This window comes from Geotrypetes seraphini, chromosome 1 (genome assembly GCF_902459505.1).
Source record: "Geotrypetes seraphini chromosome 1, aGeoSer1.1, whole genome shotgun sequence".
NCBI classification, from domain to species: Eukaryota; Metazoa; Chordata; class Amphibia; order Gymnophiona; family Dermophiidae; genus Geotrypetes; species Geotrypetes seraphini.
The window spans coordinates 448,978,384-449,004,564 of record NC_047084.1 but is presented as its reverse complement, the minus strand read 5'-3'; the positions used below and the strand labels follow the sequence as shown (position 1 = coordinate 449,004,564).

The 26,181-nt window shown below is 44.6% G+C and overlaps 1 protein-coding gene across 1 annotated transcript in view; it reads right to left on the bottom strand.

The window, feature by feature from the left end:
* Positions 1–4,179: 4,179 nt before the first annotated feature.
* PDZD4 (PDZ domain containing 4) overlaps positions 4,180–26,181 on the bottom strand; it is a 157,227-nt gene continuing 135,225 nt past the window's right edge. The window contains exons 5-8 of the mRNA XM_033920789.1: positions 20,588–20,650; positions 19,871–19,972; positions 17,108–17,218; positions 4,180–6,327 (exon numbers count right to left, since the gene is read on the bottom strand). Coding sequence (XP_033776680.1) covers positions 4,741–6,327; positions 17,108–17,218; positions 19,871–19,972; positions 20,588–20,650 — 1,863 coding nt within the window. The 3' untranslated portion in view covers positions 4,180–4,740. The remainder of the gene's footprint in view (positions 6,328–17,107; positions 17,219–19,870; positions 19,973–20,587; positions 20,651–26,181) is intronic.

The following is a 26,181-nucleotide window of genomic DNA, read 5'->3' as shown; positions in this document are numbered from 1 at the left end:
GCTGAATTACGCTTGGTGAGTACTTGGAATGCCTTACCATGGTTTCTGAGGCTCGTTTTCAGTAAAACATAAGTGACTTTCATTTGCCATACTCACCACAGTGTGTGAAGTTTGTCAAGAATGATATTGATTTGTTGTTATAGCTGCAATCCTTGCATTTATCCAGAAATTCAACAACCCCTCTTTTATGAACTCATAGCATGGGTTTTAGCTGCTGATGTTAAAACCCACGTTATGTATTTGTAAAAGAGGGCGCAAGAGTTCAATAAACTGTGCCCATCCATGATCTGTATCCCAAATGTTCTAGCCAAAATCCTCTTAAAATATTCTTTACTTTAGATAGAACAAGTTTCAATACTTTCCTTCCTTTACTTTTCTTAGAAAAATCCATCTAAGAAAATATATAATATAGGTATAATCGAAAACCCTTCTAAATCATGCTCTAGTGCAATAGGTGTTCCACTATGGATACTAGGCTATTCTCCCCATGCTCACAAGCTGTGCAGTAGGAATCCATTCCAGGTTTCCAACTCCCCTTCCTTCTCCAGAGGGCTCTGCTGCCCCCTTCAGTTTTTCCTTCTGAATGTGTGCCAGAAGGTATATTTCTGATCTGCTCTGTATAGTTCTTTATTATTTTTAACGTTTTTTTGTGGCTATTGGTGCACAAGAGCTCCCCAGTTTGGGGGAAAGTTCTGCCTGTTCGGAGAAGAAGCAGACTTGGATCTGCAGTCAGCAGGTTAACCCCTTGGAGACATGTTTGGCCAGCCTGCAGAAAACTTTGTGGAGCTTAGGGTCCATATCCCTAGTAGCTTAGCTTACCTACTGAATTACAGGGGCTTGAGCACAGGCTGTTAGGCATCCACACAGGGCTCAGTGAGGCTCTTCGGGGTGCTGGCTGCAATTTCTCCTCCCCCTTCACATGCATGGTTCCACGGGGGTTGAGGATCAGTCTGACTTCGATCTGACTGGCAGCTAAAGATCTCTGCATTTGGAGGACTGGCTGATTGAAGCAGTTTCTTTTCCCAGATCCAGCTGCTTCTTAGAGCTAAGGCAGGCTACAGCACCTTCAGAGCACATGTCACAATGAGTATGGCTATTACAGCCTATGGGCAAAATCGGAGGGCCTGAAAAATCCTATTCTTAGAGGTTTCTGCCACATCATCTAGGGTCCCCCACTGCTAAAATCCTGTTTTCTGAGTTATTTTTACTTAAGATGTTTTTGAACTTTTATTGGTGCTAAAATGCTTCCATGGCATCTATCTTGGATTTCCTGAGTTTTTTTTCCCAAAGTTTTCTAGATCCTTCAAATCACCTCATTTTGCCTCAGAACTGGCAGGGATGAAGTCCTTTACCCTTAATTCAAGCCACTTTTGCTCTGGATGGATGCCAGAAGAGTGCCCTTGTGCCATGTGCCACACAGCATGTGAAGAGGAGGTAGGAACATCAGTCTTAGCCTCCTCTTTGGTCTCTAAGGCTGAGGAACCTCGTGGAGGGGGGGGGGGGCATATCTACTAAGAGAAAATCCCTCCCAGAGTTCCGGAACAGTGGTGTACCTAAGCATAAGAGTGTGGAAGCCACAGAGCCAAGGGACTCAGTGATGCCTAGTAAAGCCTTTCCTCCTGAATTTGTTAATTTGATGTGGAGAGCTTATTTGGATAGCTGGGATCATCATATGAGGTCTGGCAGCGAACCAGATGTCATGCAAGGGGGCTTGGGCTCCCTGAGTGCATCAAAGTCATTGGCAGTGGCTGACCAGGGTCTTGTGAACCTTTCTGACAGTGATTCGGAGGGCAAGGGATCATTTTGTATGCCCTTGGTGTCAATGAGCAAGTCTTCCCTGCTGGGAGATATAGGATCGCAAACAGGAGCAAATGCACAGGAAGCAGTGGTGGCCCTTGACCAATGGGAGGATCACACAGTATGCCAGCTGATCAAGCCCTAATGCTATTAGATCTCATTAATGATGCCCTGCAGGAGTTAAAGTTTGGTCCCCAGCAGGCCCCTGAGTGGAGTGAGAGCGCAGCCCACGTCTTTTCCATGGCACCCTGATAAGAGTATTTTAGTCATAGAACACTGGGTTGCTCCTGAGGGCTCTTTAAAGGTAGTCAAGTCAATGTCTAGGCTGTATCTTATGGTACAGGGGTGTCAACAGATGTTCGCTCAGCTTAAGATGGATTTCTTGGTTGCTCAGGTACCAAGTGAGGGAGGTGTAATATTAAAGGATACGCAGGATCACAGAGTGGATGTGGTCCTAAAAAGGCAATTTGAAGCTTTGACTGTAGGGATCAAAGCAGCTGCAGCACCCTCTTTTGTGGCACACGCTTGTCATACCAAGATGCAAGACCTCACCCTGGTAGAGGATGAGCCTTTGCCTCAGCTTATGCTAGAAGGGGTGGATATGTAGCTGGTACTGTCTACGACATCATCAAAGTCATGAGCAAAGTCTTGGCTTATTTGATTTCAGCCCACAGAATGCTCTGGATCAGGCAATGGGCGGGAGATTCCACTTCCAAGGTGTTCAGAAAGGGTCTGGATGATCTGATGGCCAGTGTGCAGTGTGGCAGATCACTGGCCACAATTTCTGCTGGACCTCAGACTGTGAACTTCTATAGGTTCTGGGCAGTCTAATTTTCATAATTCCAGGCACGTTCAACAGTATTCAGGAGGAGCTATGCTGCCACAGCACCAAAGACCCAAACTAGGCCAGAAATGCAAGTTAATATTACTGCACCCCTGAATCAGTAATTAAAACATAGGTGTCAGAGACAGGGTATATACGTTAAGTAAATTCTAACTTTTTAAAATGCCTATCACCCAAACAGCCACTGCAAGGTATTGGGCACCCTAGATAAACCTTGAATCTTGCACCCCACCCTCCTATTAACTTTCAGATCTCTATCTCTAACTACTCCAATTTCTGTAATTAAACTCGGCTACCTGTGGGACTGTGCCGGCAAAAGAATTTGGTATAATTTCAGTATCTGTTGAAAGACATTTGCTTGCACAACATCCTTGGAGACAGAGAGACTTACTGTTGGTGTTCAAGAAAGCTGATTTCATAACAATGAAGAATGCTGTTACTGCCGCGATATATGCTGATCTGGTATGGGAACATAAGAATTTGTGCATGCTCTAGGCCTGCCGGCTCCCACCTTCTCCAAGAACCTCGGAGGGGGCAGGAGCTTGCAGGCCTTGAACATGCACAGTTGCTGAAGGACCCTCATTGGCTGACAACAAAGCATTGACATCGGTGGAGAGAGGCCTTAACTCAACAGCTACTTGAGGTCTTTATTGAGTGCAGGAGCTGGTAAGGAGAATGTAGGAGCGGCAGGATAGAGTGCAGGTTAGTGTAGCAGCCCTGGTCATCGAGGGAGGGGCATACAGAAGATCAGTATTGGTAGGGGGAGGCATGCAGGAAATCAGCTCTGTTCTTCAGGGAGGGGTGTGCAGGAGAGCAGTGTCAGTTTTTGGAGGGGGGGAGGGAAATATAAGAAAACAGCACCCATCATTGTAAAAGGAGTATAAACACAGTGGCTTACCAAATACAAATTATATGTGTTTGAGGATGATATGATGATTTAGAAGGGTTTTCAATTATATATTACATATTTTCTTAGATGGATTGTTCTTCCTCCTGAAGGAAGCTAGTGAAACTCAAGTCGAGGAAGAAAAGAAATGAGACTTGTTCTAACTAAAGTACAGACCATTTTAAGAGGATATTGGCTAGAATCACATATGGGATACAGATTATGGATGGGCACAGTTTATTAAACTTGTTGAATTATTGGAAAAATACAAGGATTGTAGCTATAAAAAAAAACCAAGATCACTTAGAAGATTAGTGTGATGTATCACGTTGAGATAAGCAACTTTTTTCAAGTGATTTGAACTGATAATGATTGGGAATAGATAAGTGATTTATTCTCTAAGTGATTTGGTAATGATGAATAATGCTGTTGGTGAGTGCTGAGCACATACATTCTTATAATAACATTATTTATTATTAATTTATGTATTGATATTCCCCTGTCTTTACCCCTCCCATTCCTCATGACAAACCCCAAACTCTCAGCAGCAATGATCAGACAAAATGAATTGGGAAAAAAAATCTCACATCTATATTGCAAGCACCAACAAAAACCCAAAATCAACAGCTAAAAGAACAACTGTGCTGAGCTGTGGAATCTCCTAATGGAGAGTCTAAAGTCTTAGGCATTTAGCTCAATGCTCAAGGAAGAGCAAGTCCCATTGCGTCTGATGGCATATCTTCTTTTAAGCAGAAGAACATTAACATGTAACGGGAAGTGGCAGGGAAGGAGAAAGAGGAAAGGGTCTTAAACACATCACCCATCTTTTGCAGTCTATGACTACTAGACTGCTATTGTTAACAGTATTCATATTGTGCTTAGAGAACCAACCTTCCCACTTCACACCCATCTTATTTGTTTGTGGAGCACCACCCTCCATTAGTCAATGGGAAATCCCAAAAAATTCTTGCAAACCAGTTCCAGGATGGAAGGGTCTCACCTGACAGCTTTATTTAAATTCTAAAAAAGTTGGAAATCTAAACCCTGACAAAGTTTATTTATGTGCTACAGCTTGTTAGTTGAACTGATATTCCCTTCCACTTTGTGGCATTCAGAGAGGCTGTAAGATGGTGGAACAGTGAATATCCACTTTTGATATTCTTTAAAAGTAATGATCTTCTGTGGCTTAGCTTGGGTGGAAGGTCTAGACAACTCACACAGTAGTCACTGAAAGAAGAGGGTTGTAGATCCTCTTGCCATCAGCTGACCGGCTGCCATGAGCCAGCATTTCTTGGATGGTAATCCAGTTGTCCAGGATCTTCCTATTACGCTTTTTCATGGTCTTGCGATGGCTGAGGCTGATGATACTGAGCTCTGGCTTGCCCTCTGCACCTTGTTGCTCCCTCAAACAGTCCAGTCGACTCTGCATCATAAATTCCCGCCTTTTCCGCTGCTCTCGTGCCCGCATCAGGTGCCGCTTTCGTTCCTCCTTGCTCCAGTAGCGCCCCATCTTCATCTCACTCACTGCGTCATCATCAGTGGTCATCCCACTTCTCTCCTCTTTGATTTTCATGGCTCGGGCCTTAAGAAGACGGTCCCGGACAGGTCGCTTGGCCACGTACCGTGTGCCATCACTGCGCACCTTTACTTTCCATTCCATACGTGGCTCGGGCTGTGGGGGAACTTTAGAAGTGCCCAAGGAGTCTTTGCACATGCTGACCAAACTCATGGGAGCTTGTTCCAGGTCCTCCAGAGAATGTTGATGTGCAAGCTGCAGGCAGCTCTGATAACGCTCACCCAACTGGCCTTGCCCATTGCTAGAACGGTGGCGCCTGGACAGATAAGGGCTCGCCTCTCTGTTTGCTCGTTCTAGGGCTCCTACATGGGCTACTTTGGGGCTGCGACGAATCCGCTCTTCAGAGTGGCGGCGTCCTTCCCCATCTCCACGGGAGATTGAGCAGCGGAATTTGGCTGGACTCCCCTCAGGGCTTCCTGGGTAAGGGAGTGAGGTCTTTTGTGGTGCCCAGTTGAGATTTGTGTTTGAGACAGCCCTTTCTGGGCTGTGGCGAAAGATGGTATCAGTCACTCTCCTAAGTGGACTCTCTGGTGTAGGCTCTGTTACCAGTGGGGTGCTGCGGCAGCTCTCCCCAGTATTATAGGCACTGGTGCTGTCCCGATCAGACCTCTCTGGCAGTTCAGTAATGTCAGAGAGCTCATGTGCTTGTGGGCCTCCAGCTGTGCCACCCCCAAAGTCATACAGGCCTTCCTCCTCTAACAGCCAGGCTTTCATACAGCGCTCTCGCAATTGCTGCATCTTTTGTGCTCGCAAGATGTTGCGGCACTTGAACTCTAGGTGGCGCAATTCCTCCTCTAGCATAGCTACTTCATGGCCTAGGCTCTCATTACGGTTTACATCCAGAGCCCGGCCTCGGCGGAACAGGGACCCCAACTCATTGCCATTCTCCAGATGGCATTTGATCTCCAGAAGCTCCCGGTAGCGCTCATATGCCTCATCAGTCAGCCCAGCATCAGCAGCCAGCAGTGAATCCATGCTAAAATGGAAATCACGACTCTGCAATGCCTCTCCACCACCACCACCCTTGAGATGGAGCCGACGCTGGCTGCCCGGTGTGTTGGTAGCATTGGTGGTGCTAGCACTGGTGGGGTCATCACCCAGCAGGTCATGCTCAGAGCTCTCCTCATTGCGTGTGCTCTCATCTGTTCGCCCCACACCACTGTCCAGCTCCTGGCTGTTGCTCAGTGCTGTCATTGTGCCATGCAGTCCCTGGCCATCCTCAGCCTAAAAGATAGAAGGAAACAGGGCTTTAGAAATACTGAGCCAAATTTGCTATGCTGGGAACAACTATAATTATAAAATATACTGGATGACCTCTGACACAATTTAATATCCGTCTGGTTCATGTTACATGGGTGATTATGACATTATAGCCAAGAGTGACCAAATATGCAAAGATACAACTAAGCCTTATAATTTCAAATTCTAGATAATTATGAATTATTCTCTACCTCTCCCCTTTTCCAGGATTTACTAGAGGAGAGGGGAGATGAACTGAGTTTGCACTTTTCTTCTGTCAGTTCCTTAGACCTGAAGTAATACTTTGCTTTCATTCCACCACCAGTATAGCAATCAGCTGTGTAGAAGCAGGCTACTCAACTCTCTACCTCATGCTATTTCAGACTTTCCCCTGTGAGAATATTCCATACAACTGAAGCAAATGCCTATTGGTCTTGCTTCAAGTAAGTGTGTATGTTTTAGTCAGGTGGGGAAAAGTGAGTGTAGAGATATATTTGCCTCATTTATAGTATGCCATGATTTTGTCAATGGGATGTTGGAAAGGAGAGAAACCAGAAGGAAAAAGAAGGGACAAGGACTGAAACAGATCTGAGCTTTAGTTTGATGATTCTTTGTGAAACAATTTGCAGTGGTTTAGTGGAAAGGGGGAGAAAAGGTGTGCACTCTCAACTTATGAAGCTGGCAATGATTGTAGAAAAGAATCCACCGTGAAAATGAAGCTGCAGTTGTAATGAGTAGAGACTGACACAGGGAAAAATCTGTCCCCTTCACTGCCCCGTCACCGGACTACCATCCCCTTCACCGCCCCATCCCCATCCCCGTAGCATCCACCCTTCCCTCTCACCACCTCACTGCCCTTTGGCACCCCTAGCGCAGTCCTTGCATCTGCCTCCCTCCCCCTTACCTTCGCGGTGCGTTTTAAGGTTTGAGTAGCTTGTTGAAAGCTGCCGGAGTATTCATGCAATCGTGTGCATATGTGGGCGGGAGCTTCTCTTCTGATGCAACCGGAAGTTGCGTCAGAGGAGAAGCTTCTGCCCACACATTCACGCGACTGCACATACGCTCCGGTGGATTTTAACAAGTCTCAAACTTTAAAATGCGCCGTGAAGGTAAGGGGGAGGGAGGGAGATAGATAGATTCAGGTAGGTAGGAAGGAGGGAGGGGGGCCGCGCGCGATTGGTGACTGCGTGCATTCCCTCCCTTAACTGCGGGAACAAGGCCATTCACTTGCGGTGAGCACCTTTCCCCCTCCACCGTTTTGGCAGTTTACTCGCGGCTACTTGCGGCTAGCCGCAGGTAACATCCACCGTGCCATTCTCTAGTAATGAGCTGAGGGGTAAAGGATAATGTGGCTCCTCAGAACAGTTAATAAGGCGGTGAGATATCTTGCTTCTGTATGCCAGCCTTTCCTCTCTTCCTTTCTCCTTATGCGAGACATGTTAGAAATAAAGAACAGGAGCAAGGAATGTGCAAACAGTACTGCCACTGCTCTATTGTTCTGCTAGCTTTGTTTTCTTTGTTTTGGAACTGAATCACATTCCCTCTCTATCTACCTGCATCTTTCCTTTCCTCTCGTCCTGGTCTCATCTGTCCACCCTCCTTTATTTATATCTATATCCACAGCCCCCAGTTACCTGTGGCAGCTTTGAGGGAGATTCTAAAGAAAGAAAATTCTGCATCACTTATATGTAGATTTCCATATTATAAAATGTATTTTACTTTATACAAATAAACAGGTCAATAATTAGCAGTGGTGGCAATCGCATTTTTAAAAACTCTACCTGAAGCATTTATACAGATAGGTGATGGCACTGAATATATGGATAATGTCGCTATATGTGACCCTCTCTAGGAAAATATGATTACAGTCGCTGCATATATCCAGTTAGTTCTGGGCATGCAGTTTAAATGGCTAGGAGCCTGATCTGGCCATTTAAATACCATTGCAGGATACCCAAACGCTATAAATCTTTAAGCAAGTAGGGAAGAACAAAAGATCACATAAATTTGAAAAACTTTACGTGTGGATTCTCTGAGGAAGCCTGGTCTGGCGAAACGCGTCAGAACCTGGAAGATTCAGATTCACTAAGATGAGTACATAGAAAATTATTTTGCATTGTTTCACATCTTGAATATTAGAGTTTTCACCAATTCAAATTATAAAGTGCAATGATTGAACATTGAAGACACTTTTTTTTCGGGGGATTCACCCCGTTGTGATATTCATTTATCATCTGAATGGTTCTGAGCACTCTTGTCTACATTATATGTAGTTAGTTATACTGAAGAATATAGTGGGTGATTTCACAATTTGTAATTTTTGCACTTATAAGAAACCGTATGGTATGGTATTTATCCTGCAAATTTCAGTTAGGAATCATTGCGGTTTACAAAAGAGTTGTAGAATAATCAATTGAGATCACAATGAGGTTCTTAAGATTTAAAAGGATGCATCTCAAGTAAGTTACAAGGAGAAAAGATATGTCTTCTGCATCTTCCTGAAATTGTAGTAAGAGGGGAGCTGGCGCAAACTCAGCGGTAAGCTATTCCAAACTTTGGGGCTCTGGAATTCGAAGGTAGATTTGAATAACTTTATCTTGCTGGGGGTTAAGAGAAGGCCAGTCTGAGGCATTGTGTTGTTTTTGAGCTATGAGAAGAATGTGTGACCTTAATTTCTGATACTAGTCCACTAGAGTTCTCTCCATAGGGTCTAGGACGATTTATCATGACTGATTAAACATGGCCGTTTTATCGCTAAATTGGCCATGATGAATCATCTGACTTCTTGGGGGGGGGGGGGTATGCCTTCCCACACACCCGAAAGTAGGAGCACCCTTTATACCTGACCTCTTGGAGGGGCTATCCACCCCCATTTCCGCCCCCCCAAGGTAGGTGCGCACCCCTGGTCTGCATACCTGTTGGTGCAAGCAACACCTTCAACCCTCTGCTCATGCTGGCCTTATCTCTCCTCTGATGTCAAGTCCTGCTCCTGCAACTAGGAAGTGATATCAGAAAGGAACCAAGGCTGGCCGAACAGGGGGTGGAAGATGTTCTGGTGAATTTTTGAAGAGGTATGCGGGGGGGGGTGTGGAGGCAGAGAGGAGGAGAGGAACTGGTGGGGGCAGGTGGGGCAGAGAGAAGAGGCATCACTGGGAAGGGAGAAGGAAGGGGGGGCGGAGAACAGGAGAGGCACCAGGGCACGACTCATTGTGGTTCATCGTGGAAAGGACGATTCAGCGTGGCTGTGTTGAGATGTCCCACGATGAAATGACCACAATGAATCATCCCATTCCGCTCTCCATATATATTGCCTTGTAGACCATGCAAGCTATCTTAAATTGAACTCTCTTTCTCATTGGCAACCAGTAACAGACCAGCCTAATCAGAAAATTAGTCTAGCTTCTGTATTTCTGAAGCAGTTGCAATCTCTTATATTCCCGTTCAGTGATATAGTTATATATGGAATTACAATAATATAAATATGGAAGCAGAACAGCCTGTACAATTATTCTAAAACTGGTCTGGGTTAGGGTGGATCTTATTGCTCTTAATTGTCTAACCCTAGAAAAGAATGTTTTGACCAGGGAATCAATCTGGTCTCTGAAAGTCAGGCAAGTCTAGAATAACACCTAGTATTTTAGATGTTTTGTCAATTTCCAGCTTCTCTCCTATAACCAGCATCAGCTCTGTGTGTGGTAGTGAGTTATAGTCTCCAAACCACAGCATGTTTTGTTTTCTGTCAAGTTTGAGAAAGTTTCTCTGTGTCCAATTGCTCAGATCCTCAATAATCCCTGTTAAGACGTCATATCTCATTCTGCATCTGAACTGTTTCTGTGGTTTTGAATAGCCCATCTACTTTTTTACTACAAAGTTCTGCCCTTCAGCCTGGCATACTCTCTTAAAGTATTCACAAAGTGCCTCATAGTTTTGACTCTAACTCTATGTTATTCTATTCAGCACTGAGAGTTCAAAGTGGCTTTTTTAAAAACCCTAACTTTAACCCTCTCAAGCTCTAAACTTCATAGGAGCCCTGCTTGACATGATTCAATCCTAACTCAGAAATGACAGGTTTGATTTTGCAATCAAGTCTTTACCTTCTGTCCATATAACCAATAGAAAGATGTTACTATTGCCTCACATGACATCTGCAATCCATGTTATTCTCTTCACAAGTCTTCCTTGTGGAACACATTAGTGGTTCCTGGAGTCTCACTACTCTCCAGCTCTTGCTTCATTTTCATCGCTTCGTCAAATTTTTTAGAGGAGGCTAGACTCTTCGTACCTGTCCACAGCAGCTCTACTCAGCAGCAGAAGTTCCACTTTCACCCCTTGGAATTCAGAACGATGCTTACTACTCTGCAGTTTTTTCACTACAGTATCTTCCCTTCAAGTTCCCTTTTGTATACACCAAGGAGGAAGGAGTGAACCTGAGCAGTTGCTTCAGACATATTTCGAAAAGCTCTCTATGTTCAAGGAACACAGAATACCCTGGCAACATACTCAGCAGACTTCTTCACCACATCAGTGGATACTTATTTTCGCCTGATGTTAGGGGTTCTCTCTTCTGGGGAACTCCTCAGATAAACTTATTTGTGCACTGCCTCACTTCAGTTCAAGACAATTCTCTTAATCATCTAGAGGTAGATGCTTTTCTACTGGGTTTCCCAATCTGCAGTCATTGTACTTGGCAGCTTGATACCTCCTGGGATAGCCTCAGCAATTGCTGATCTTCAGATCCTGTCAAAATCATGTTGGATACAACCAGAAAACCGTTGACATAGCAAGGCTTCTAACAGAAGGGGACACGGTTTTCATCGTGGTGTACTCTTCATCATCAGGATGCGCCATCCTCCTCCATATATTCAAGGTAGGATTTCCTCCTCCACTTATCCAATTCAGATCTTAAAACTTCAAATCTTAAAACTTCTTTAATCAGAGTTCCTCTTAGTACCATCAGAACTTTCGACATGCCAGTCAACAATAATTTGCTGACTGTGTATCCTTGTGTTCCCAGTGTTAGGAAAGGATTTTCAACATCTAACCACCTCTCAAAATGCTTCCGGTGGTTTTCAGTCTTACTGTTCTCTCCAAAACTGATGAAGCCTCCATTTCAGTCAATGTCTTTTTCTTCTCATCTTGCATATCTCACTTTGACAGTCATATTTTTTAATCCCCATCATTTGTACACATCGAGTGAGTGACCTTCAAGTGTTGGTGTTGGACCCATATTTTAAGCTTTCCACTAGGATAAGGTAGTTCTCTGCTCCCATCCTGAATTCCTATTGAATATAGTCATGGAATTTCATTTGAATCAATCATTTGTGCTTCCACTTTCTTCCCAAGCCTCTTTCTCACCCTGGAGAAACAGCTTTTCATACCTTAGACTGTAAACGAACCATGGCTTATCACTTTCAATGGACTAAGCCACATACAACATCTCCTCAGCTGTTCCTCCTCTTGGACTCTCACAGTTTGGGTCTTCCTGTAACCAAGAGCACTTGTTCCATGTGGTTGGCAGCCTGTATTGCCTTCTTCTATACTAAGGCTGGGCTGCAGCTCAGGGGTCACGTAATAGCATAAAGTCCGAACTATGGCAGCTTTAGTTGCTTTCTTGCATTCCACTTCCATAGATGACATCTGTAAGGCAACTACTTGGCCCTCAGTTCACATGTTCACACCTCACTACTGTCTGGAATCCTTTCCAGATAGGATGGTCACTTCGGCCAGTTTTATAAAATTTATTCTCTTACTGGACAACACTCCCTTCTTCCCACTGTAGTAAGCTAGGGAGTCCCACTTGTGAGAATATGCTGCCTCCTTGTCCTGGGATAAAGCAGAGTTACTTACCGTAACAGGTGTTATCCAGGGATAGCAGGCACATATTCTCACAACCCACCTGCCTCCCCTGGTTAGCTTCTTAGCTTGCTTACAGAACTGAGGTACCATGAGCATATGTCGGGCAGGAAGGCACTTGCGTATGCGCGGTGTGGGCAGTCATGAAGTTTCTTAAAACTTAAAGTGATAGTACACTTTTAGTACCGTCTGTACTGGGGCTCCGTGGATGACATCAACCACATGCCTGCTGTAACAGGATAACACCTGTTACAGTAAGTGTGCTTTAGCTACTTTCTACATTCCTTGGGACAAAGCTTGCTGAAGGTTTTGCAGAAATCACACATCTTGCCATCTGCGATTCGGTTTGGCATTGGAACTCTAAAAGACATAAATTCTCTGTGAAAACCTCACCATATTTAGACTTCTGCCATAATCCCGAGTTTCTACCTGGGACTATATCTCCGGTGTTTCTCTGATTGGATAATAAGGGGATTAAATATTTGATCCACGTATTGACTGATAAAGGCAAGATGAAATCATCTGAACTGCTTCAACAGGAATTTCAATACCTGCTGTTGACCTCTTTTCTTATTTGCAGCTGAAACACTATATAGCAGGTCTGACATGGACAGATCAGAAAGGAAATAAAAACTATACTCTTCAAGAAATCCCTGAATAAAGCTTAATACCACGAATACTTCCTTCTTACCATCCTCTTCCTAACCCCTGATCCTACCTAACCCTCTCTTGAAAATGATCTCTGATCTAACTTTGTAACCCTCCTTCCATAACTCTTTTTGTAATCCGCTTTGAACCGAAAGGTAATGGCGGAATAGAAATCTATAATGTAATGTAATCTCACGGAAGATGTACAGGAGGAATTAGCATCTGTATATACTTTGAAAGCACAAAATAAAGTTCCTCTTTCTTATCATCATAGGGCTTTAAACAATACCACCACTGAATTGAATTATGGGTTGTATGCATGGGCTGGAAAGAGGACTTGAACTTCGATCTTATTTATGCACTGTTTCATGCTCATATCTTGGCCATTTGTAAAATAATAGATAATGCCAATGGGTGAGAACTATTGTATAAATTTGCCCTATGTCTTTATATCTCACCTCAGAGAGCATATCTTGGTGGTATCAAGCAGACACATTGTTGTCTGAAGTGCAAATCACCCGCAGCTTCCTTAGGCCAAATGTTTTGGCACTGCCCAGTGATACAAAATTTCAGGCACAACTTATTGTCTGTGGTCCCATCTCTCTGGAAATGTGAAGGAAAGTTGGTCCTGGGTATATATATTTCTTTGCAGAAGCCCACTCCCAGGAGTTTTACCTCTTTTCTGAAATGAGCAATTTTAATGGGGAAGAAAGTAATACTGCTCTGTTGGCTTAATTCCCAAGGACCAAATTTGCAACAGTGGAAACGGCAAATGACAACCTTATTGAAATTGGAGCATTCTTAAATTTGGAAATTTGACTCTACCCAATAAACGTTTCATTCAAACTTGGCATGTTTTATGGAACTCCTTTCCACCTAAACTAAACTAAAGCTTAACTTTATATACCGGTTCGTCAACCTAAGGAAGCTCGACTCGGTTTACAACAATTACATAAAAACTAAAGAAAGTTTACAATGATTAAATAAAAACTAAAGAAAGTAATAGCAAAAGTTTCAAAGAGATTAGTTTTCAAAATGTTTGGCAAAAAGAAAAGCTTCTAGAAGTTTGCGGAAAGATTGGAAAGAACTGGGGCTCCTCAGAATTAAGGGAAGTTCATTCCATAGTTGAGAAAATTTAAAAGCCAGAGATTGACTGAAGATCTTAATTCCTTTAATTCTTTTTCTAGATGAAAGGGAGAGTTAGAATTGTTGGATGCCTCTTGCAAAGGAAAATCTGAAAGCATTCCATTTACTGAACTTGATTCTATGGAAATCACACATCTTGAATTCTAATGGGAGGATGGGATGGAGGGATGGGTTGGGAGAGTAGGGTAGGATTCATATGGAATATATTATATGTATTACAGCCTTTAATGGAACAGGTCAGTATTTGGTACAACATTATGTTTCTCTTTTTTTGTGATGTTTTATGTGATTATTTTAGAAGTATTTTGTTCTATTGAACTATTGGCTGCTCATTAAATATGATTTATAGATAAACAGATAATCAACCTGAGCCTCAAAGGACAATGAGGAGTCTAAGATAATCCCTAATAACTTAGAGAGCCATTTTGCCTTTAGAATGACATTCTTACTGAGTGGTATAACCTTGGATAAAAATTCCAATCGATTGGAAAACCATAGGATATTTCCTTTGGCTGCATTTAACTTTAGCTTAAATGTTAAAGCCTAGTGTTTCAACTTTCCTATACACACTAATATCTTGACCTGGGTTTGTCATGCCTTTGACATTGGCACCAAAATGAAAACATCATCTGCATATGAGCAGCAATATTCATTGTCCTCCAAATGAAGATATTATAAAGAACCCATAAACAGATTGAACAAAATTGGAGAGAGAGTAGCAAGCCCTGAGGAACACCACAGGGTGCTTGCCAGGTCTTGGATAGCTCTCTCTTCATCTTAACTATGGGCTCCTCTGACGAAGTCGCGTTAGTGGTTTAATGCGCGCTAAACTGCCGGCCGCGGTAGCTGCTACCGCCTCCTCTTGAGCAGGTGATAGTTTTTTAGCTAGCGCGGGGGTTAATGCGTGATGAAAAGTCCCGTGCGATAAAGCCGCTAATGCGGCTTTGTAAAAGGAGCCCTATATAGCTTTGATTACACAAAAATTTATTGAACCAATCTAGTACTAGCCCTGTAATACCTATAATTTACAAGTTTGTCAAGTAGTAGACTATGATTATCCATATCAAATGCAGCTGACAGGTCAAACTGCAATAATACAATCTGAGAACCTGCAGCTAGCACAGTTCTAACCTTAGATATAAGAATCAATAAAAGTTCCAGTACTATGTAGTGCTCTGAAACCAAATTGAGATAACAAATATAACTGAAATTTATCAATATAGTTGGATAACTGTTTAGCTTCCACTGTGTCAAGTAATTTAGTAAACAGAGGAATACTAGCTACTGGTCTATAATTGGACACAACAGAAAGATCTAGATTGGTTCCCTTTGTAATTGTTGTTAAAATAATCTCTCAAATACAATGGTGAAAGAATCCTTTCCCAAAAGCATTGTTAAGCATAGTCATAATCCAAAAAACAATATTCTTAGGTAGATTTTTCAACAAATAATTTGGACAACAGCTCAATGCACAAAAAGATTGAAAATTTTTTTTTTACTATTGATCAAGTTTCATCAAAAGTCAGTTCAAATGAGGATCAACGTTTATTCACGTTTGCCTCTGTTTCTAAGTTTTCCATAAAAATTGATTGAATCTGCTTGTTACTCGACTCTTATCAAAGCAACTTTATCTTGAAAGTAGTTTACTAAGGAATTAGCATTAGGTTGCTCAGTTTGTTCAGTTGTTTAGTTGCTGTGTCACTGAATTCCCTCCATATTTTGAACAACCTCTTTTGATCAATTATGGTTGCTCCACTCAAATTAGAATAGTAATCTTTTTTACTTAGCTCATTTTTATACTTTATTTATCTTTTGTTTTCATAAAATCTTCTCTGATATTAATCCTAGAGGTGGTTTTTTTTTCCAATTTTGCTCCAATTTTCTGCACTCTCTTTTTAAAATACTTAAGTATGAATAATACAAAGGGGATTTTTAAAGATTTAATGGATCTCTTCTCTTATAGAGGGACAATTATAGCTAATGTTTTATTTATAGTATTGTTCTATTGGTTTATGGAATCATCCAGATCTGATACTGCTGAAATCGAGGGTAGATTAATCTTGCATTCAGAACTAATTAGGGTCTGTTTTACATCTTGATCTGATTGTCATCTGAGAGGATTGAGAATGTTGTTTTTCCATACATACGTTCAAATTAAAATTTGCTAATAGATAGCGCTTGGCACTAAAATAGCTCGAGTCTCCTTTGTGAAAAACGCAGAGAACTTCAATCCACTCTCTTACAATTTTGTTCTATCAGTAGTTGGTTATCCTTTATTCATATGATGCCCTCACTGTTTCTTTATTTAATGTGATTCAAAACAAGTGTCCCCTGAGGAAGGCATATTTTATATGCCGAAACTAGGATCCTTATCAGGACCAAGATTTACACATTAAAGTTTTGGTTTGGTTTGGTTGAGTGAACATCTTCACTTGCCTCTTTGCTGTTCTTTCTCCATTATATTCATTGGGCAAAGCTTTATCTCTGGGTTTTTTTTTCTTGTTGACTAGGGAATTTCACAGGAACGGCCTCTTTTACAAAGCCGTGCTAGCGGCTGCGCTGCGCTAACGGCCCTGAAGCCCATAGAGATTTAAAGGACAGCCGCTAGTACGGCTTTGTAAAAGAGGCCAGAAATGTCAAATGTGCTCTAGGCTGTTTAATCACCAAAGACTTGTCAATATCTGTCCCTATCTCTTTCTGTTTCTCTGTACCTCTCATTCTTTATCAGTTCCTATTTTTCTAGATTGCCAAATCATCTTCTCTTCTCTGCACTCTCTGTCTGTCCCTATTTCTACCTCTAGGATTTTCCACTGCAGTTTCTTTGGGCCTGATATTCAGCATTATTTAGCTGCCAAGAAATGGCTCCTGGCCGTCTAAATAGCACATAATCATCTATCTGCCAGTATTCAGCAGGGGATAGCCAGCTATCTCACGCTGAATATCCTGGTTTCTGGATTGACCGGCTATGTTGTGCAATATAGCAGGTCATGACCAATATTGAGCGGCTTGCGAGCTAAGTTCGTCAGCCAAAGACAACCGCTTAACAGGGTGGTATTTCTTTGGCCATTGAGACTTAACCAGCTTCTGCTGTTCTATATGTAAATTCACTGTACTTTACCTGCCGATGGGAAGGGGATAGTAGCTTTCGCGTCCGTAGCTCATCTTCATTCTCTGAGCCAAAGTCATCCAGGAAGTCATCTCTGTCGCTGTCCTTCCAACGTTTGCTGAGCTGATGGGGAAAAGAAGAGGACTATCATAACTTTCAAATGTTTTCTGAAGTAGCTTAGAGTCCGACCAAATTCCAGTTTTGGTTTTGGTGCTAAAACTGACTCAAAATCCTAATTTGGTTCTTTTTCAGTTTTGGCCCAAAAATACAAGTGTGTTTTCAGCTGAAAAAGAAACTGGTGCAGCCCCTGTGTGCTCCGTCTCAACTTTGCCCCCAGAAGCAGATTCCGTCCAAGATCTAAGGCCTCCTCAGACCTCCCACCCCTGAGCTTACCTTAAAAGCATTGGTGGTGCAGTGGGGGCATAGATAGGCAATTGGCCCTACCCATGCAGGCTCCATGGTCAACATGGCTGCTGGGACTTCAAGTAGCAGTCTTGCGAGACTGCTGCCAGAAGTCATGGCAGCCAAGTTGAGATTGGAGCCTGCATGCGTGGAACTGATTGCCTATCCATGCCGGCTCCAATCTCAACATGGCTGCTGGAACTTCTGGAGGCAGTCTTGCGAGACTGCTGTTTGAAGTCCCAGCAGCCATGTTGACAATGGAGCTGGTAGGATCAGGGATGAGTGCAGATTGCCATTGCCCCCTTGTAAAGTAAGCCCAGGGGTGGGGTGGGGGTTTGGTCCTGTTCAAAGGAACATGGGTATCCTACACCTTTGTTCTGAGGGATGGGGAAGCTAGGCTTTGAAGGGGAGCTGGCTGGGCCTAAGAGGTGAGCTGCTTCTGTTCAGGGGTGGGAGGGGGTATATGGGGTGGGGAGCTGCAACACAATTTCATTAACAGTTTCTGTTTTGGCTGAAACTGAACCACAACATTTGATTGAGGGTTTGGTTTTGGCCAAAATATAAAAGATTGGTTTCAGTCAGCCTCTAGAGTAGCTTTGGGGGTTAAGGCAATGGGCTAAGAACCAGGGAAGCTAGGGCTCAAATCTAAATTCTTTCACTGATGTTCCTTGTGCCCTTGGGCATATCACTCACCCTCCACTGCATGACGTACAACTTATGTTGTAAGCCTTCTGGAGAAGGGACCTACCACCCGTATCTGAACATATAATGTTCCTCTTACTTAAGTTTTCAAAAGGTGAGTACTGTAATTAAATCTAAAAAAATAAAAATTCTTCTTGTCTGGTTCAGCAGGGGGTGTCATTGTCTGCATCCTCTCCTTACTCCTTCTACTCTAGCTATCATCATCAGAACATCATCAGTTGCATCCGCTCCTGTTTCTTATCTGTCTGTCATCAAGGAACCTCTCTCTGCACGTCCCCTCAGATTCCCATCAGAGAGCTTGTGTCCATAGCCTCTCTTTTCCCTCCTTCACATCTAGGTTGTGCAACGTTGTGGGCAGGGCAACAGAACCTAACAGCGCAACTGCGCAAAACACTATGGAACAAGACCTACTTTTGCTAGAACAATGGTCCAGTACTTGGCAATTAAACTTTAATACCAAAAAATGTAAGATGATGCATCTTGGCAGCGGGAATCCTTGCACTACATACACCCTAAATGGAGAAAACTTAACAAAAACTGAAGTAGAAAGGGACTTGGGAGTAATCATCCGTGAAGACATGAAGGCTGCAAATCAGGTGGAGAAAGCCTCAGCAAAGGCTAGACAAATGCTTGGCTGCATCAGAAGAAGCTTTATCAGCCGAAAGCCTGAAGTTATAATGCCATTATACAGATCCATGGTGAGACCGCACCTGGAGTACTGCGTCTAGTTTTGGAGGCCACATTACCAAAAGGATGTGAAGAGAATTGAGTCAGTTCAGAGAATGGCAACAAGGATGGTCTCAGGACTTAAAGATTTTTCATATGAAGATCGTCTGAACAGTCTGTGCTTATACTCACTCGAGGAGCGCAGAGAAAGGGGTAACATGATAGAAACTTTCAAGTACATAATGGGCTGCATCGAGGAGGAGGAGGAGGAAATCTTTACTCTTACGGTCCCACGGTGACAAGAGGACATCCGCTAAAACTTAGGGGAGGAAGATTTCATGGGGACACCAGGAAATACTTCTTTACTGAGAGGGTGATTGATAGATGGAATGGTCTTCCACATCAGGTAGTCGAGGCTAGTAGCACGCTCGACTTCAAGAGACGATGGGACAAACATGTGGGGTCGCTACAGAGGTATGATAGAGGATAGTTTCTCTAGGGTGGAAGGGATCATGATTGGGCAGACTTGTTGGGCTGTCGGCCCTTTTCTGCCGTCATATTCTATGTTTCTATGTTACCTTCATTAAGAGTTTCTCTTTGTACTTCCACCCATATGGCTAATCTAAGAACCATTATGCATGTCTGTCATTATTGCTTCTCCATTTGATCCTTAGGATGAGGTCATTAATGCCTGACTCAGGAATACAGAAGAAACAGCTAATAGGTGTGGATGAATGGCTAGTGCAGTAGACTGAGAACCAGAAGAATCAGGTTAAATTCCCACTGTTGCTTTTTGTGACCCTAGGAAAATCACTTAAATCTCCATTGCCCCAGATACAAAATTTAGTTTTTGAACCCACTAGAGACAGAGAAAGTACCAGTATATAATATGTAAACTGCTTTGATTGTGCTATAGACAGGTGGTATATCAAGAATCTAATAAACAAAACCATAATCATTTCCTATGCCAACCTGATGATTTAAAGACTGTAGTGGGACCCTCACCTCTGTCTCTGCCCGGGCCACCAACAGAGAGATATTAGTGCTGTCTTCCTGTGTTAATATGGCTACTGCCTCTTCACGATTCTGTACCTCCATGCCATTGATCTGTAAAGGATAAGGAATAGTTATTTAAAGAACATAAGAACATAAGAATTGCTGTTGCTGGATCAGACCAGTAGTCCATCGTGCCTAGCAGTCTGCTCCTGCGGCAGCCCGTAGGTCAAAGACCAGTGCCCTGACTGAGTATAGCCTTACCTCTGTACTTTCTGGTTCAGCAGGAACTTGTCTAACTTTGTCTTGAATCCCTGGAGGGTATTTACCCCTATAACAACCTCCGGAAGAGCGTTCCAGTTTTCCACCACTCTCTGGGTGAAGAAGAACTTCCTTACATTTGTACGGAATCTATCCCCTTTCAACTTTAGAGAGTGCCCTTTTGTTCTCCCTACCTTGGAGAGGATGAACAACCTGTCTTTATCTACTAAGTCTATTCCCTTCATAATCTTGAACGTTTCAATCATGTCCCCTCTTAGTCTCTTCTTTTCAAGGGAGAAGAGGCCCAGTTTCTGTAATCTCTCACTGTACGGCAACTCCTCCAGCCCCTTAACCATAACAGTCTTGAGTTTTTAGATTGGAGAGTTGAGCATTCAAAAGTATTAATGGGAATGCCACAACCTACTCATTGTACAGGTTACTTGGACTTATTTCCAAAATCTGCCCTACCTGCACAATGCGATCACCTTCTCGGATCCGACCATCTTTTCCTGCAATACTGTTGGGGTTCACCTGCAGAGACATGAGATGGAACACAGTCAGCAGAGACAGTGCAAGAATGAATTCATGAGTATATGTAGATAAATTTGCTGGATGTTGATTGGGACATTCCAGCTTTAGTGTTATTTAGAACACATATGTCAAGCACAAGGCCCACAGGGCAAATCCGGCCCACCTGGCCGGTTTATGTGGCCCGTGGTGACTGTGCTGCATCCAAGCGCCTGAATGCGCTGCCCCAGTCCCAGTGGCGCTCCTTGAAGTTTTGAAGGGAAATGGAAAAGCAGTGGGCAAAACTGAATGGTAAGAGCATGAAACCTATTAGAAAAGTAAATATAAGGAAAAGAAATATGAGTAGCTATAGTTCTAGAAAAAAAAGTATCCAGAAAGGTAAGGGGGAAAGATTAGTGCTCATAAACTGCAATAGATCACAGAAAAAGGAAGACAGGCAACAGTTTTTGGAAAAGCAAGAAGATGAGAGAAGTCAAGAAAGCAAAGATGCAAATAGAAGAGAAAATAGCTAGTGATAGGAGAAAGCACAAACAGCATTATGAGACTCAAAGGTGAAGGGAAGGAACATGTAGAAGTTGATGATTAAAATGGAATTGCTTAGGGAGAGAATCCAAGAAGGCTTTAGGACTGGATGCTTGCCTGGACTGCTCTCAGCATAGATGGCATTTTAGGACTTCTTTTTCTTGTTAAATTTGGCTAAGCTGTGATGGGTAAACAGAAAGGAAAATCTGGATGATCAATCTGGTCATCTTATTGGCCAGTCAATGTTATGTTCTTCAATTTACTACTACTACTATTAATTATTTCTATAATGCTACCAGACATGCAGCGCTGTCCAGAGTCACAAAAAAGACAGTCCCTACTTGAAGGAGCTTACAATTTAAACAGGCAAACAGGATGCCATGGATACAGTTAAGGGGAATGGTTTATCTGCTGGCTAGGTTGGTGGGCAGTGGGGAGTAGGGTTATGGATTGAAGGCTATATCAAATAGGTGAGTTTTCAGTCTGCTTTTAAATAAGGGAAGGGGTGTGGCAGACAAACTCAGGTAGTTTATTCCAGGCATAGGTAAGGTGACCATACATCCTGTTTTCAACGGGACCGTCCCATTATTGGACCGACCGTCCCGTTTTCCCGACCCACCGCTTCGGGACGCCGAAATGTCCCGTTTCAGGGACAGTGTCCTGAAGTGGTGCACGGGGACAATGGGACTGGCGATCGCTTCCTCTCCCTGCCACGCCGATTCAAACCACTGGTTCGCCGCCGCTGCACCTTCTTCTTGCCGCCCAGAAGCCTTCTTCCTGATGTCAATTCTGATGTCGGAGAGAAAGTTCTGGGCCAGCCAGGCAGCGATTGGCTAGCCCGGAACTTCCTCTCCGATGTCAGAATTGATGTCGGGAAGAAGGTGCAGCGGTGGTGGATGGGGAGGGTGGGGTTGAATCGTCATGGCAGGGAGGAAAGGAGGAAGGCTGGTAGGCAGGCAGTGTCGGCGGACTGGGGGGGGTTTGAATCAGGAGCTGGAGGGAGGGAAGGAGGTAGGCAGGCAGGCTTTGGCGTAGCAGGGATGGAGGCAGGCAGGCTAGCTTCGGGGGAGGGGGTGGGACTAAGGCTGGAAGGCAGTGAGGGGGACATAGGAAGGAGGCACTGAGGGCACTAAGGATTTAGGAAGGGGCACTAAGGACATAGGAAGGAGGCACTGGGGGCACTAAGGACATGGGAAGGAGGCACTGGGGGCACCAAGGACATGGGAAAGGGCATTAAAGACATGGGAAGGAGGCACTGAGGGCACTAAGGATATAGGAAGGGGCACTAGGGACATAGGAAGGAGGCACTGGGGGGCTTGGGTGGGATTGGAGGCAGGACTGACAATTAATAGGTGTCCCCTTTTGATGAAAAAAATAAATGGTCACGTTAGGCATAGAGGGCAGCTAGATGACAGGAATAAAGTCTGGAATTGGCAGTAGGAGAAGAGTATAGCTAAGAGCAGCTTAGCTGAGGAACAGAGCTCTCTGGGAGATGTATAAGGAAAGAGAACAGAGGAGAGATATTGAGGGCCAGCAGAATTATTACACTTGTAGGTCAGCAATAGGAGCTTGAACTGTATGTAAAGGCAGATAGGAAGCTAGTGAAGTGATTTCAGGAGAGGGGTGACATGAGTGTAGCGAGGTAGGCAGACGAGTTATGCAGCAGAGTTTTGCGCAGATTGCAGGGGGGGGGGGGGGAGAGGCAGCATTGTAGGAGACCAGTTAGAAATAGGTTACAAGAGTGTGGACGTGCTGCCCGATTCAAGAAAAATGTTGATTCAATTCAGCCTACTGAATCGATTTTTCGATTTGATTTGATTTTCCTGCCCAATTGGGTGTTTTTTTCAAACATCCTGGTGGGTTTATTTTATAGCCTCTTCACCCTCTTTGCCCTCTCCTACCCACACTAGTGATGTGGTGTAAACAAAATAAACAAACAAGACTTTTCCTCTCTCTGTTAAATCCTAGCTCACGCTCGTGGTCTAACGCCAGCTCTGGTAGGATACACGTTTCAAATCTGAAAACAGCATGAAGTTGAATTTGGAGGATAAGATGTTAGTCTCTCATGTTAAGATTGGGGCAAAGATGCTGTCTGTAGCAGGTGCCAAGCTTTGGAATGCGCTGCCTGGTATTCAGACTGAATTTTAGGAAAATGTTGAAAACACAATTATTTGTTAATGCCTTCATGTGCTAATGCTATTTGCTGCTGAAGCCTTACCGTCCCGTAAATGTTTTTATGGGATTTTGTCTTTCCATCTTGTTGGATGAATTTGAAAGAAAGTTTTAATAATGATACTGTTAATGTTTTTATTGTGTTTGTTCTGTCGAAACATGTTTTAGTATTGTTAATATGTATGCATGTAATAAATAAAAATAAATCTGACACATTGTAATCACAAAAAATAAAATAAAATTATTTTTTCTACCTTTTGTTGTCTGGTCATTATTCAGATCATGTTGGTCCCAGGCTCTGGTTGACTTCTGATCAGGGTCTTCTTATTTCTTCTTTCTCCGTGCTAACCATCTATCTTCCATCTCTGTCTTCCCCTTGCGTTTCCTCCCCAGGAGGTCTGGCATCTTTCCTTTTTTTCATCTCCATCCCCCCGCAGCTGCAGTGATGGACCCCCACCATCCCCAGATCCACCATCTCTCCTTTTCTCAACTACCCTTCATCCAGCATATCTCCCTCCTTCCCCACCACCCCAGGGTCCACCAGCTCTTCCTTTCTCTTCCCAACTACCCTCCTATCCAGTATCTCTATCACCCCCCTCCACACCATTCCTTGTGCCTAACTTCTCTCCCTTTCTGTTCCTTCCTTCCCTAAATCCCATTGTCCACCATCAGGGCAGGATTAATTCATCGAGGGCCCCTAGGCACCCAAGTACACTGGACCCCCTGCTCTGCCCCATCCCACCATGCACCCAGGCGGAAACAGGAAGCAGCTTCAGAGGGAAGCTTTGGGCAAGCAGCACCACTTACACAATTACAGTTCCCGTTGCCTTTCTTACCCGCATTGTTTGCTTGTCTGTCTTTCCGTCGATTGGGGGGGGGGGGCTGCGTTGCCGATCGATGCTGGAGGGGCCCAACGCCGTTTGGAAAAAACAATGTTGATGCCCTTCTTCATCGGGCCCCCCTGACCACTTTGGGCCCTAGGCACGTGCCTACTTGGCCTATTGGTTAATCCTGCCCTGTCCACCATCTCTCTCCCTCTCCTCTGTTTTTAGACCCATTATTTCTTCCCCCATTATATGCTCATTTCTTTGAAAGACCCTTCCCTCTCTCTGTGTACTTCTACACCAGGGCCCCCCTCCCCAGAAGGCCTGCCTCCACCCCCTACCCATGAAGGCCTGCATGTTTCCCCAGCTTCCCCTGAAGGCCTGCCCCCCCCTGCAGGCTTGCATATTCCCCCAGCTTCCCCTGAAGGCTTGCCCTCCCGAAGGCCTGCATGTTCCCCAGCTTCCCCTGAAGGCCTGCCCCCATGAAGGCCTGCATGTTCCCCAACTTTCCCTGAATGCCTGCTCCCCTGAAGGCCTGCCCCCCATGAAGGCCTGCATGTTCCCCCAGCTTCCCCTGAAGGCCTGCCCCCCTGAAGTCCTGCATGTTCCCCTGAATGCCTGCCGCTTCTGAAGGCCTGCTTGTTCCCCCAGCTTCCCCTGAAGGCCTGCCCCCCGAAGGCTTGCCCCCCTAAAGGCCTTCATGTTCCCCCAGCTTCCCCTGAAGGCCTGCCCTCCTTGAAGGCCTGCATGTTCCCCTGATGGCCTGCCCCCCTGAAGGCCTGCATGTTCCACCAGCTTCCCCTGAAGGCCTATCCCCCCAAAGGCCTGCATGTTCCCCCAGCTTCCCCTGAAGGCCTTCCCCCTCAAAGGCCTGCTCCCTCAAAGGCCTGCATACTTCACCAGCTTTCCCTGAAGGCCTGCCCCCCCTGAAGGCTTGCCCTTCTGAAGGCCTGAGTGTTCCCCCAGCTTCCCCTGAAGGCCTTCCCCTGAAGGCTTGCCCCCCTAAAGGCCTTCATATTCCCCCAACTTCTCCTGAAGGCCTGCCCCCCCGAAGGTCTGCATGTTCCCCTGAAGGCCTGCCTCCCTGAAGGCCTGCATGTTCCCTCAGCTTCCCCTGAAGACCTGCCCCCTCGAAGGCCTGCAGGTTCCCCCAGCTTTCCCTGAAGGCCTGCCCTCCCCCTCTGAAGGCCTGTAGGTTCTCCCAGCTTCCCCTGAAGGCCTGATCTGCCCCCCTCCGAAGGCCTGCCCTCCCCCTCTAAAGGCCTGCATATTCGGCCAGCTTTCCCTATTTTACCTTAACATAATACGGCAGCCTGCAGGATCGCCGGTGCTGTAGCGATCCTTGCAGCTGCCGTTGCCATCAGTGGCACGTTCCCTCTGTCACCATTCTGCCTATGACGTCAGAGGTGGGGGCGGGACCGCGGCAGAGAGAACGTGCCAGCAGCTGCAAGGATCGCTACAGCACCGGCAATCCTGCAGGCTGCTGTATTATGTTAAGATAAGAGCAGGGAAGCTGGCTGAACATGCAGGCCTTCGGAGGAGAGGGGGGCAGGCCTTCCTGACTGATCCTCCCCCACCTCGCCCCATAAAACGCCAGCAGCAGTAGAGAACCAGCAAGAGGCAGCGCGGCCGCTTCTGCTTTATGAAGGCAAAAGTTCTGCCCTTCAGCTTGGCCTCCTCTCCAAAAGTGTTTACCAAATGCCTTGTAGTACTGGCAGCAGCTTTAAAAGATAAAGGGTTTCAAGTTTTCCCCTATCTCAATGACTGGCTCATAAAAGAAGCTTCTCCTCAGGGGGTGCGCTCAGCAACACAGTCACAATCCTGTTCCTTCAGCACTTATGGTTCGAAGTCAACGTTCCAAAATCTCAACTTCAACCCTCTCAAACTCTACAGTTCATTGGAGCTCTGCTCAATACCATTCAACTCAGGGCGTTCCTATCTCAACAAAGACAGGACAACCTGATTCAACTTTGCAATCAAGTATACCATCTTCCATCCACCTCAGCCAGGCATATG